The 14089-nt window shown below is 26.3% G+C and overlaps 1 protein-coding gene and 1 long non-coding RNA gene across 4 annotated transcripts; both read right to left on the minus strand.

Annotated features, from left to right (window-relative positions):
• Positions 1–2504: 2504 nt before the first annotated feature.
• Positions 2505–8988, minus strand: LOC112602630 (blood vessel epicardial substance-like). 3 transcript variants are annotated; one of them, XM_025350809.1, is made up of 8 exons: positions 8125–8987; positions 7672–8054; positions 7105–7262; positions 6404–6506; positions 6199–6339; positions 5952–6117; positions 4549–4648; positions 2505–3878 (listed from the first exon to the last, which is right to left on the minus strand). In XM_025350809.1, the coding sequence occupies exons 1-8, from the start codon at positions 8162–8164 to the stop codon at positions 3875–3877; spliced, it is 1095 nt and encodes a 364-aa protein (XP_025206594.1). In that variant the 5' UTR covers positions 8165–8987; the 3' UTR covers positions 2505–3874. The 3 variants fall into 3 exon arrangements, with proteins under 3 accessions (XP_025206594.1, XP_025206595.1, XP_025206593.1); XM_025350808.1 differs by having other exon boundaries at positions 2506–3878; positions 4535–4648; positions 8125–8985; XM_025350810.1 differs by lacking the exon at positions 4549–4648 and having other exon boundaries at positions 8125–8988.
• Positions 8989–12084: 3096 nt separating this feature from the next.
• On the minus strand, positions 12085–14034 carry LOC112602714. The gene is made up of 3 exons (XR_003115118.1): positions 13726–14034; positions 13520–13661; positions 12085–12165 (listed from the first exon to the last, which is right to left on the minus strand). It is a non-coding gene; the product is annotated as an uncharacterized LOC112602714 (long non-coding RNA).
• Positions 14035–14089: the final 55 nt, after the last annotated feature.

Consider the following 14089-nt stretch of genomic DNA (forward strand, 5'->3'; position numbering starts at 1 on the left):
TTCCTGTATATATATTGATTTTATAATGGCTCTAGAAGAAATGTCTTCTTCTTTAGAATTTAATTCACCAACACGATTTACTGCAGGAGAAATTAATTAAATTTGAAACAGTTCTTACTGGAAAAATGTACTTGAGATTGTTATGAGCATATGATAAGTTGTACTTAGCTTATAAGTTTATTTTAAGTTTATCTTCTTTACACTTGTAACAGGTTACTTAACCTGTGAAAGAAATTTTTCTACTCTTAAGTATATATTAAATCGATTAAGAAATTCATTAAGCCAACCTAACTTAGAAGCATTTATACTAATGTCATGTGAAAAATATATATTAACTAAACTTAATAATGATGAAATTATTAATAACTTAGCTATGACTAGTGAACATTTAATAAAAAAAACTTTTGTTTTAATTTTAAAACGCTTTTATAATAAATTAGCTAATAAGTAATAAGGAATAATTGGACAAATAATATATGTGTTTGATGTTATATTTTTTAAAAATCTGAAGTGTAAAAAATGAGTTCTATTTAATATTTTAATAAACTTTTTTATATTCAATCAATATGTATATGTATGTGGCCACTCTAATTCTAAATCCTGGTGACATTTTTAATCCCAGTCCGCCCCTGAATACTGCTATAAAATAGTATGAAGAATTATTAGCCAATTTCTAAATTTTCAATTATACCAAGATTATTAACCTTTTATTATTTCAAACTTATTAATTAATAATATACATATTATACATCCCTCCAGGTCATAACACTTTTTTAGCGAAATATCTAATTTTTACTAATTAATTATATCTAATTTAGTTATCTAATTTGATAAATGCTTTAAATTTTAAAACTTATAGTAGGTACTGTAATCAATTTTATGATATCTATAGATACCTACATACTTTTAGAAGCATTTTGATAAAGTAGACTTATTGTTATTTATTTCTCTCGGCCTCATCCATCTTAAATCTGTACGGTTTTTATGAATTTATAAAACATACCGTTTTGATTAACTTTTACAGAGGGCTGTATATCGTTTGGGCGAGAATAGTATTCTGTTTGATCAAAAAACTCGACAAAACTTTATTACATATAAGATTTTGACAATAGATAGGTAAGAAGATTGATATTGTTTATATCCCAAAAATAACAGTTGATACGAACGGAAGTTTAGATATTCCTATTATTTATTTTGAAAAGATTACAATTCCCATGTGTGGCCCTAGTATTAAGTTGACGTTATTACGCGAATAATAAATTTAATTAAGTTGAATAAACACATTTATTAATTCCATATAAATTATAATACATTATCCACTACGATGTTGTACTTACGTTATTATATTATTTTAATTTTATAACAGTTTTAAGTTTGTAAATTGCTCCAGTGCCACCTGAAAATGGAATTATTTAAAATTAAATTAGGTCGCTAATTTTTAACACGAGTTTATTCTAAAATCGTGCTGAATATGCTCGCTATAACTAGCCTAGTCTGTAAATAGATGGTTTTGTAATAATTTAAAAGGACGTTATAATATTTATATATCGGGTTCGAATGGTTCGACTAAGCCTTTAAATTAATCACAAATTAGTAAATTACCTTTCTTCTTTCTGATAGCGACTTCTCTAATGATGTCTTGAGTACGTTGTAAGGTAACCAGTGTGCGTTAAAAAATTACGATACTTTTTTTTATTTAAGTAAACTTATTAACTTTATTACAATTTTTTCAATACATGAGTTATTTAATATATATTTAATTTTAATTATTAACAACTTCAACACTTACGTCTTCTTGTATATCCGATCTACGTAGTATTTTACTCTTGCTTGTCATCGTCTATACAAGAAGACGGTAAGGACACTCTGTAACCGGTCTTTTTTATAATATCCTGTATGTGTGTTATCTATCGTTCTTATAATCTTATCTTATTTAATAAACTATTTATAACTACAGATCATCATAATTATTTTAAATTATCTTATTATACTGTATTTAATTTTAATCATATATGATTGCTTGGATGCACATCATTATAGTTTGTTACTTTCTCGTGTATGTGTATAAGTTTTAAAAAATGTAAATTCAATGATAAATTAATAAAAGCTTCCCAAACATTTAAAAAATACCTAAAACAAACTTTTTGTAAAATGTTAGTTTAATTGTTTCATAAGTTTTATTAGCCAAAAAAGTTAAAGCTGATTTAATATATTTTTCTTTGACTAAACATTTTAAAACGTTTTTACTTCTTTTAATTAAACAATTCTTAGTAAATTAATTTATAATATAATAGGTATTCAAAGCATGGACATTTTAGAATATTCAATTTAACTTCGAAACTAAAACCAAACATTGAATTTTGATTGCATGATTGCTCTTAGCATTTAAATCTCATGAACTAGTTAATAGTTTCTAATAATAAATAAATAATAAAAAACATATTTGAATATATATTTTTATTTCATTCATCACACTTTTTTTTAAACCAAAATTTTGTACAATTACAATATGATTTTTATAAGTATAAATTATAACAATATTCATACAATAAAATATGTAATACTAGATGATCCATTTAACACAAATTATGTTAACTGGATTACCCTATTTAAATATTACACAACACAGAGTGTCCCAACGCCTCAGGTTAATTTTTAGTAGCAGGAGTATTATAACAAATACTATAATTTAGTAGTTTTAGTTGACATTACATAAACAGTCCCGAGACAAAGAGACCAGTGGCGTGTTGACCGTGATTTTGAAGGGCAGATGCCCGATCATTTTTAAGGGGTGGGTGCTGGGTTGGTGGGTACTGGATTTAGTAAGAAATATTATTATACAAGACTACCTGACTACATCATCTGAATTAATTTGTTATTTAATAAGAATAATAACTTCAATAGTTATAATTATGCTAAGAAAAGCTATCTAATAGTATACCTACATATTATTAATTACACATTATACTACAGTGTACATTCTACGAATAAGCAATAAATTAAAATAAGAAATTATAGTATTATGCTAGTGACTATGAGGGCATCGGCATAGGCATTCCGGCATAAGCATCTTGAGAATATTATATTATTGCGATATAATCTATTTTTAGAATCATAAACTCGGAAATATCCAGGTTTCAGCCGTTTGTAAAATAAAGTAATTTATATTGATTTAATAAAAGTACTTTTTTGTTGTATATAGTATGGCACATGGGTCATGGGTAGCGGGTACTGTGTAAGAATTAAGGGGTGGTAGGTTATTCAAAAAATGAATTGCCCGATAAAATATTTCACTTCGCCACGCCACTGAAAGAGACACTATATAAATTTATATATTATACACAATTACATACAAATTTTATAATTATTAATAATGGACTAGTTAATTTTTTAAATATCACTTTAGTAATACATTATCATATTAATAATTAATACATCATAGTATTTGAACAACAATAAACAACATGTAATATATTTATTAGTTAAAACATTTGAATATCAGTACCTTTGAAACAAAACAAAATTTATGTTATTACTCAAAGAAAACAAGGAGCTAGTTTACAAGTAATATTTGTTTCATCAAACATTTCAATAAATTTTCTTTTGTTAAAAATCTTAAAATTAAGAAAAGTTAATAAAATAAATTGATATTACTACAGTGATTGTTAAATTCGATAGGTGCCAAAAATCAAATCTGACAGAGGTAAATATAAAAACAACACCAAAGTGTCAGAGTTAAAAAGAAAACACAGATATAAACTTATTCTAAGATCACAAGATTATTAATTTTTAAGGAAATATATTTTGTATTTTATTTTACACTGGAGTCTCATGGTCGACTTCTTCAATTCTACTCAATTTCCAGCCATTTGGGTCACCTGAAACAAAATTGAATTTATTAAACAAACTAAATACTAATAAAAGATTGTCCAATATTATTTTAACATGTTGAATTTAATTATCATATAGCTTGGTTTATAGAAAAATAAAATATTGATTAACTTAAGCTATAATATTGATACTTATTTGTATATTTTATCATACAGGGGTAAATTGATTAAATTCAGGAGTTAGGTAATAGTGATCCTATTAAAGTATTTACACTATTTATAAGCCATTGGATGTGATGCTAAAACAGCGACAAATCTGTATTTTAATAATTAATAATAAATTAATTATGTTTTGTTCATGACTAAGTAAAACGTATATACTATATATACAAGTGATATTTTAAATTTAAATCTTAAGTTACTATAATGAAATATTAATTACTCTTTACTCTCACCACAAGCATTGCTTATAAAGAATAGGCATAGGCATTAACATTAATATATTATTTATACAAACACATTTGTAATATTTTAATATTTTATATAAAACATTTTGATGTTCAATAATATCTATCCAGTCCACAAGATTACAAAGTATATATACATATAAACTTACACTCAATTATAAAACATTGTATTGCATATTTTAGAATAGCCATCAAACAATTATACTACACATTTTGTAAAATTCATACTACACTTACTTAAATGTTGTTACCTGTGAAGAGTTCTCAACACGTTACGTAGAGTCTGTTGCGAGTACCACGAAGATTGGTCATTAATCAATGGACAGTGTTCCATGCATGCGTTTTCATTCTCTAATAATAACACAAGTAAATCATGCAAAAACTAATTTCATAACAAATTACTATTAAAGTTTCATGCTTAAAAGAAAAACACAAAAATTCTAATGATTTATTTTACAGAGCAAAGCAATTATTATATAATAATATACTTTTAATAATTTACTAGCATATGAAAATCATCACACATTGACTAAACTAATTTAAGATAAGAAAAATCTATGACTAAATTTAAATTATAGTGAACATAATTTTCTAATAGATGAAAAATTAATAATTACCAAATTCATTTAGTAAGAAATAACATTAAATTTAAATTGAATAGTGTTATAAATATGGACACCTAAATGTTAAAGTATTATTCTTAATGTTTATGCATTTCTGTTTTACTTACATAAATAAAAAACTAAACGATTAAACTGGATTTTTGATATAACTATTATTAGTTTATTATAGTCAAAATATTAAAAACTTTGACATATTTTTTTTTATTATTATTAATATTGTATTTATAATTCTTTATTCTTTGTAATCATTTTTTCTCTTATAATTTTAAAGATTATTTAACTCAGAAGTAAATATAAATAAATTAAGTTCAGCTTTAATGTTATTGGTAATTTGTAGTAGTTTTAATCGTGTATTTATGATAAAAAATAAGAAATCATATAAAAGCGTATAACACAAAAACTGCTTACCTTTTAATGGTTGCATTTAAGACTTATAATTGCAGGGAAAAAAATAATATTAATTTAGTTACATACAATTTATTTTTTCATTGATTCACAAATATTAATAATTATTTAATGCATATTCAATAACTTGATTAAAATAAATTGTCATTTCCATTATTATTTCTAATTAATTATTTATAGTGAAAGTATTAAATATTTTGTACAATCATAAGCTGTTAACAAAATAATTTAATAATTTATTACTATAACAGGTGAATAAATTTAATGCTGGACTTTTTCTAATGAATCTTTTCAAAAAAAAAAAAAGTAATATTTAGAAAGTTTTAAAGTTTTACATTTTAAATATATGAAAATGTGTTGATAAAAAATGCACAATATTTAAATATAAATTTAATTTTAATAAACCTACTTTTAACTAACACAATATATTATTAATTTATATTGATATAGATTGTTTTCTGTATGAGTTTGAATTCTGATTATTTTATTTTAATATATTACAAAGATAAATCACAGCTTATATTACATGGTAACTAACTTCTAGTAAAAATAATTAATATATACATATTATATAAATTATAATTATAATTTAATTTTTAACTAGTTTATATTGTTTAGTTACATACCTTGTAGCTCTCGTTTCAATATAGTTTCAATGCCTGCTTGTCCATCACCATTACGCTTTAAATAAAGAACTGTTTGTTTCTCATCATTTACATTATTTGCCATTTCAGTTTCTTCTCCATCATACCACTGATTAGGTAAATGTCCATTAGACATAGTTTCACTTACCTAAGAGTTCAATTACAAAACATGTATTAAGTTAGTTTTATGCACTTAAAGAAAATAGGAAACATTAAGATGGTTTAGTACCTGCATAAGTTTTTTTACAACATCTCGACCAAGAATGTGATCAAAAATAGTGTATAAAAATTTATCTGTAATTATTGATAATCTTAATTTGTCTCTATGCCATAATAATACCCTGGAATCTTCTACAGCTGTAACTGATACCTAAAATTATTTATAATTTTGATTAATTTAAAATTGCAACATCTACAATAATATAACTTATTACTTGGAAGAATTCATCAGTAGATACACCAAACCATTCTGGAGAATCTAGAAACTGATATGGGAAGACAATATGCAGAGCATTACCATTCTGTGATATTACTAATCTATAACATAAAAGAAAATAATAAATGTAACATAAAAAAATTAATAATTAGAGTATAAATACCCTAAGAAATGTAAGATCACACAAATAATATAAATTATTACATATTTAGTATTTATTTGTCTTATATGAAATACATTATGTAATTAAAAAAACATATTAATTTTAATTAAATAATAATATTCTACATATTTTAAAGACTTAGATTCTATTTTGATATTGAAGGTTAAAAAGTAATATTAATTCATGTATTTAATCAGTTAGTACAGATAATTATTAATTACCAAATTGTTTTTAATAACAAGTTTAATAATAATTATAAATTAATTTATTATTTATACTGATATATAAATTTTTTACATAAATTAATTTAATAAACTAATTAATGTGTTAATAAAATTATTTTTATTAATTTCACTTACCCACCACAAATTTAGGATTTTGAAAACATATTTTCATATTTTTTACATTGTTAAAATGTAAATAATGAAATAATTATTTAAAAAAAATATATAAGTATAGACTGAGCATAAGTCTTGGAACTTAATGTTAAGTTTTAACCAATTAATACTTATTTATAAGACTTAATTTTCACTTACTTTCCTGAAAGTACCAACGATAAGCTATCAACTCTTGTTACTTTTTCTTCAGCAAATATTTCAAGAGTTTTTAGAGGCCGAATCATTTTCATACAAGAAATTATTTTTCTAAATTGTTTACGGCTAACTTTTAAAGGGTAGAAAAGCGTTTCATACACCTAAAAACATTAATAATAAAATATCAAACAATTTTAGAAGATGTAAGCTAGCGCACTATTTTTTTTCTATTCCTGATCCAACACACAACATAGAAAATTTGTGTTAAGCAGACCAACCTTGTATTGTTAGCTTTAGTATCAAAATGAATTTATCTAAACATAAAGTTTAGAACATTCATGTTCGTATATTAACTTTTTTACAATATTTTAATTTTTGAATTGATGAGTATTTTTAATAGATAATTTTCTTAAAGTCAAGTTTAAAAATAGGTTGGTTGACTCTAATAATAAACTTAACAATACACAGTTGGTTTAGTCGAACATTATTTATTATGTTGTGAGTGAGAGGTGATAAAATAAAAAGTGCACTGATACACTTTAAAGAAGAAAAGAAATTCAAAATATTTACTAGTTCTAATTCATCATTAAACTTGATTGGCCTGAGTTGATAAAATAATACTAAAACATGTATGATATTGACAACAGCTGAAGCAGCATTCCACAAAAGGCTGTCAACCCAACACTGGACGTTTCGAGCCCACAAAGCCATAATGGTAGTGGCTCCCGCCAAACCAATGCGTATTAGGAGAATCAACTGACAAGGAGATCCAAATGGCAGCATGAAGCAAATAAACATGATGGCGTGTGAAAAATGAAAATAGGGATGATTGAACACCGAGGGTAAACACAATTGGTTGAGCATAGCCATGGTGATAGAGTCCAGAACAGCATTATATGGTGCCATAGCTGTGTTGTTTGCACAGCCTCCGCCGTCGTAACAACTGTAGTTACCTGAAACACATTCATCACTGTCATCTATCGATCTGTCAAAAGTAAAACACAAATTAGGGTAAGGTCCTACCTTTGGTTTGAGCAGTCACGTTGACGTCGTACAAATCCATTGTCGTTGTTTCTTTTTTTTTTTTTTGGTACTATTGAACGTAGGAGTAGGTATCGTCGTCGTTACTACTGTTTTTATCTCCGATGTTGGGACCCTAGAAGAAGCCGTACACAGCCGAATTCGATCATCCTGTAACGCGATAAATGTCGACTACGATCGTGTGAGATCACGAACGACTAGCCGAGAATCGATAAGACGCGTCGTAATTACTAATTACGACCACCGGTGACGAGCCGTACTCCTTATGGATTAAAAGGCTCGAAACTCGAAAGCGTCGTTTATCGTTATCGCAATCGAATACATATCACCGTCCTCTCCGCACCACTGTACACAGTCGTGGTGCACGCGGGCAACTGCCGAATGCCGATGCCCGATAGGCGATTGCCGATTAGTCACAGGTATTTTTTCTTGGCCGGTTGCGGCGGTTTTCCCGACAGATGACGGACTATGCCTGGCAACAATAGCAACGCGGATCAACGTCGGTCTACGATGTTCTTAACATTTAATATTTAATTGTTAATTAACAATAATAATAAATTAATAACGATTGTAGAGATATTATTTCGCGTTCGCTCAGCTGCTGCTGTTGCTGAGGCCTCGAATGGAATGGGAATTGGGTATTAGCACTATTAGGAAAACAGAGAGAATACGAGAGCACGAACTACCAAACCGACAATCACGCCGGACACCGCTGCGACTAATGCGCGTACTATAATAGTACAATTATTATGATTCTATAGTGGTAGCCGTTAAAGTTGCTTTTAGCCATAGGGGATAGTTTCGGGCTTCGAGCCACGGCTGCTGTGACCAAGTGATGGTTTGATGTATATATAAAAAAAAAATAAAAAAAAATTATGACATTAATGACAATAGACGTCAGGTCAGGGTCCGCCGAGGGTTTTATATTTTAGGTACGAGTTTGAACGTAGGGTGGTATTATGATTCCACAGCGAGGGTTGGGAGGAGGAAGTGATAATACGACGCGCGCATCGATAATGTTAGTGAATGGTGATGCTATAACCTTAAGGCCATAGGCCATAGGGCATTAAACACGATATCGTTAATTGTTATGATTTTATAAATTGGTAATTATGATTTATGATGATGCAATGTGCTCGGAGATAGGATTGGGTACTGTGAGCCCAAACAATAGCCATAATTATAAATTCATATTAAGAGGCCAGATGGTTAATTTTTTTCACCAATAATGGTTATAAGTAAACTTTATTATAATTTACAATAGGTACTTAAAGTAACATATTTCTTTTTGTTCATTGTTTTTTTCTTAAACTAAATTTGCTTACAATTTATTCATAAGTATTTTTTAGGAATCGGTTATTGTCTATCGATTCTATCGGATAATTATTTGAACTATCAAAATTATTGATGGCTAATTATCAAAAAACTTATTTAAAATAAATTTAATAATTTAAAGCAGTGATTACCAACCTTTTTTAACTCAACGCCCCTTTTAGATTTTCAAAAACTTTCCTCCCCTCAGATATAAATTAAAAAAATTTAATTTAATTTTTAAAATCAGTCATTTAATTCTTAAATCTATTAAAGATATAAATTATATAAATAAATATAAGATAAAATTGACTATTAAAGAATTATAGACAAATTACTTTTGACTAGTGACTCCCTAGTACCTTGAGGTTGATGATTTCCTGCTAATAAAATGATATCAGGCTCGATGAATTTCAGCATCAGTCTTAAATCTCCCTTTTAAAATATTTCCAACCAATTTTTTGATTTGTCAGAATTTGTTGAACTGAATGAACGCCACAGTAGAATCGCTCCTCTTAACACCCCCTTAAGTGAAATGTCCCCTCTCTCAAAACTAAAAATGCCCATAAGGTGGGAGGGGGGCAATACCGCCCATGTTGGAAATATAACTAATTTAAAATAAAGGAGGAAATTATATTTATTCTATAAATTAACTATTTATATTTTATAACATTTTAATTTTAGATACTGAGCAGAGTAATGAATGTATTGATTTTCAATGATGTGTTTTTTTAGTGCGTACATAATTAATACCCGATGACATACTATCCATTTTCAATTTTATCCTTTAGAGATGGTTTTAAATAAAACATTGGATTTATTTTGTACTTTAGAGAAGTCAAAATTAAAAACTCCCAGTACAATTTCTTATAATTGGGGAAAAAAATGAAAGAAATACGCAAATTTTTACGCAAATTTAATTTTTTAACAGAATTATTTTGTTTTTTTTTTGGTGTAATTCGAAAAAAAATAACTGTAGGTAGTAAATACTTGAAATGCTCACCAATTCTTTTTATTAAACTTTTATATTTATGATAACATTTTCAAAATATTTTGATTCTTGTGAAGTGTTTTATTTTTTTTTATATATATAAATCTAGATTAAAAATTATTCATTGGGTAGAGATAATTGAACATTTTGTACAAAGCTCCTTATAAATTCCATTAAAAATATCGAAATTTATAATCATGATATTTTTTTTATAAATGTTTAATCTCAAAAATGTACTAATTATTTTGTAGTTAGAAATTCTGTGCGGAATAAACTTCAGAGAACTCTCCAGTGGCTGTTACACTTTTTGGAACTCTTTAAAAAATACGTATCTTTAGCTCCCACAAAAAAAATATCATTCTTTCTTTATTCAATGGCAAGAAAATGCTAGTTAGTGCAAATTGACAAAGAAAAACCTGTTTCTGCACATCTTTCAGAGGTATAAAGTATGAAGAGAATGTCAGCGAGATATATTGGCTGTATCATACATTCATTCAGACATTGTAAAATATTTTAAAACTTTTAACTACCCATACCTAGACTCTATTTGGTTTAAGATCTTATAATCAATTGACATTGTAAACCGTATATAACAATATACAAGTGAAATAATAGATTTTTTCAAAAAATATAATTTTATTGGTTGAAGACTTGAAAAAACTCTGGAATGAAGGTTGGGATAAAATACTTATAAACTCTAATAATGGTTAAAAAATTAGGTTGGTTTCAATTTCTCAAAGAAGAACGAAAAATACTTAAGGATAATTATAACAAAAACAAAAAACCAGATAATGATCAAAAAACTATTTTCAAGTGTAAAGTTTTCAATATTATCTTAAATATAGTGTTATAGGAAACATGACAATTAGGTACGAATTAAATATCAGTACATTTTCTGTACGAAAATATTTCTGTTGAATAAAGAAATGACAATAGACCAAATTTAAGAAAAACCTACTGCATTGGTAAAACGATACCCAAAGGACTTAGGACATCAGCTTACAAATGAACTCCAAAGTTTAAAATTGATATACTCAGTCAATTTTGCAAAGATACTCGCTTTGGGATCTTCCATATTATAGGTACATCAAAACTTTATACCTGGAAAATGTATTTTCTGAAATTCTTACTTAACTGTTGTTCTTTGGATGGTACCATAATTTCTATTACAGTAAGTAAGTGCGTAGTTCGCTATTTCTCAGTAGTTCAGTACCGTTAAGAGTTAAAAATGTTTTACTTGCGTTTACACAGACTAACAAGCTTAGGAGTATTAGTGAACAGCGGTGAAACAAGAACTATTCAAAACTATTAACTCGAACGAAGTTATTAATAACTTTGATGTGAAAAAAATAGAAAGGGTACAGTATAACTAAACTTAATCTTTGTTTAATGTTTAATGGTTGTTACGTAATATTGGTACTTAATTTAAATTTTATTTTCTTCGAAAATAAAATAATAAATATTTTAATTAAATCAAATACATAATATTTTTGTTATCTCTATATATAGATATCATCAAACTTAATATTTAAATATTGAGTAAGTTTCTGTTGAAAACACTGCATTTATTATACTATTATTAATGTTTAATAAAAATAAAAATAGTAAAGGTAATTAATACTTACTATATTATTGTGTCAATACTACTTTAGTACTTTACCATAAAACAGCAGTGGAATAGGTTCATCATTCATAATATAGATAACATATTAAGATTATATCTGAAAATGAATTTATATTTTTTTAAATATCATTGCTTGTAATTAAATTCATAATATAGGTAAAAGTTTTAAGTCACAGTGGCTAATGTTTTTAAATTATAAAAAATAAATAAACTTATTGTTGTTTATGGTTTAAATATAAAATGTTCTCCAGGTTTAAACTTCAATTATCTATAAAAAAAATAATTATGTTTATATTTATTTTAGATTTTTAGTTCCACTATGAACTACTTAAGAGAAATATTGTATTAAATTGATAATTTTAGCTATAAAGATTGAAGATTTTTTAGCCATCTGTGGTTTTGACAAATATTGTAAAAATTTGAATACACGCATTATAAAATCAATAGGTAGGTACAATGTAAATCTACCGCTCCTGTCACAATTTCATACCAACGTATTACGTAATAAAATAAAAATATATTGAAATTTTATACTTGGACTTTATTATTGGTATATTTTGTTGAATTATTAGCTAGAATACAATTTTTAGCAAACTTATTTAAAAATGTATTGTAACAATATATTATAATGTATAATATTTAAATAAAGATAAGGCTTCAAGAAAATTTGGTTTAATTTTGTAAACCTATTTTCTTATTATTAGATTGTATTAATACTTATGAATTTACGTGTTATTGTGGTGCACATGTACTTAAGTATTTATGGAATTTATTTGCTGCTCAGATTTTGATTTAACCTTATTTGGAAGTTATTGTTTAAATTAGGTATACCTACTTAATTATTATAGACAGTACTTCAACATAATTTATTAAATAAATAAATTTGATATCTGTAGGTACTGATTCAAAATTCAAATAGATATTGATGAATGACGATTAAATGACTAATGAAGAAATGTAAGAACATGTATTATTAATTAATGTAACAAATAATCATATTATGTTTTATTATTAATCAACGAAAAATGATAAAAAAAAGGATTATTTTTAATTAATAATATTTTATTATCATTACATGTGATCTTGAAAGTTATTTTTAAATAACATGTAACGTATGGTATATTTTAAGAACAAAATAGGTAGGTAATGTATCAGGTATCAACTATAGTGATTTTACGTATAAGCACAGAATAGATTAAATTTAATGTATTCTGTGGTGTAAAGGTGTAAGTATTATAACATAATGCAAGATGTAGGAACATTGACGGTCGTTCAACAATAGAACCATCAGAGTGATGCGTCTAAATATTATTCTATTAAAAAGTTATTATTAGTTAAAGTCTATTTAGCATAATGTTATACTGTTATATTTTAAAGCCTAAAGAAAATGATCCTGGGTTCTATGACAAGGATGATAGGTGCCCAAGTTGGGATTTTTGGCTTCTGCTCACCTGTCAACCATAGGTATTGCATATTGCAGCCTTCCTGGTATTATTCAGGGGGGAAAAACGATACTTTTGCTCCATTAAAAATCAAAAAACAGCGTTTGAGGTGGCTAATGATAAATGGTTTGCTTATGGTTGTGAATGTAACCTATAAGTTATAAGTTATAACCTATATTCAAATGAGATTTTATTTTATCATTTTGTATTCCTACTTTTAAAATATTCAATTAATGTATTCTTCAGTGGGTTTATTGAAAGCCGTTCATTTGATATATATCTAATAGGCTAATGTAACTGAATTTAATACTTAATGTTCTGTAGGTAATCTATATTCTACCCTGTCAGTGATATTCTGATTTCTGCAGCTGCTAGTTCCGACGCCTGGACCATGGGAGTAGTCGTAGTGGGAGTCTAAATAGCAAATACTGGACACTGGAGTAGTGGAGTATTGGAGTAATAGACCGCTAATATAATACCAATTACTAATGATTCGATTATAAATACCGATTATGAAAAAATAAATAGAATTCAATATTCATAATTAATGATAACACATTTATATTTTAATGATAATCT

Source organism: Melanaphis sacchari, unplaced genomic scaffold, assembly GCF_002803265.2.
Source record: "Melanaphis sacchari strain LSU unplaced genomic scaffold, SCAv2.0 Contig8_pilon_pilon, whole genome shotgun sequence".
Taxonomy (NCBI): Eukaryota; Metazoa; Arthropoda; class Insecta; order Hemiptera; family Aphididae; genus Melanaphis; species Melanaphis sacchari.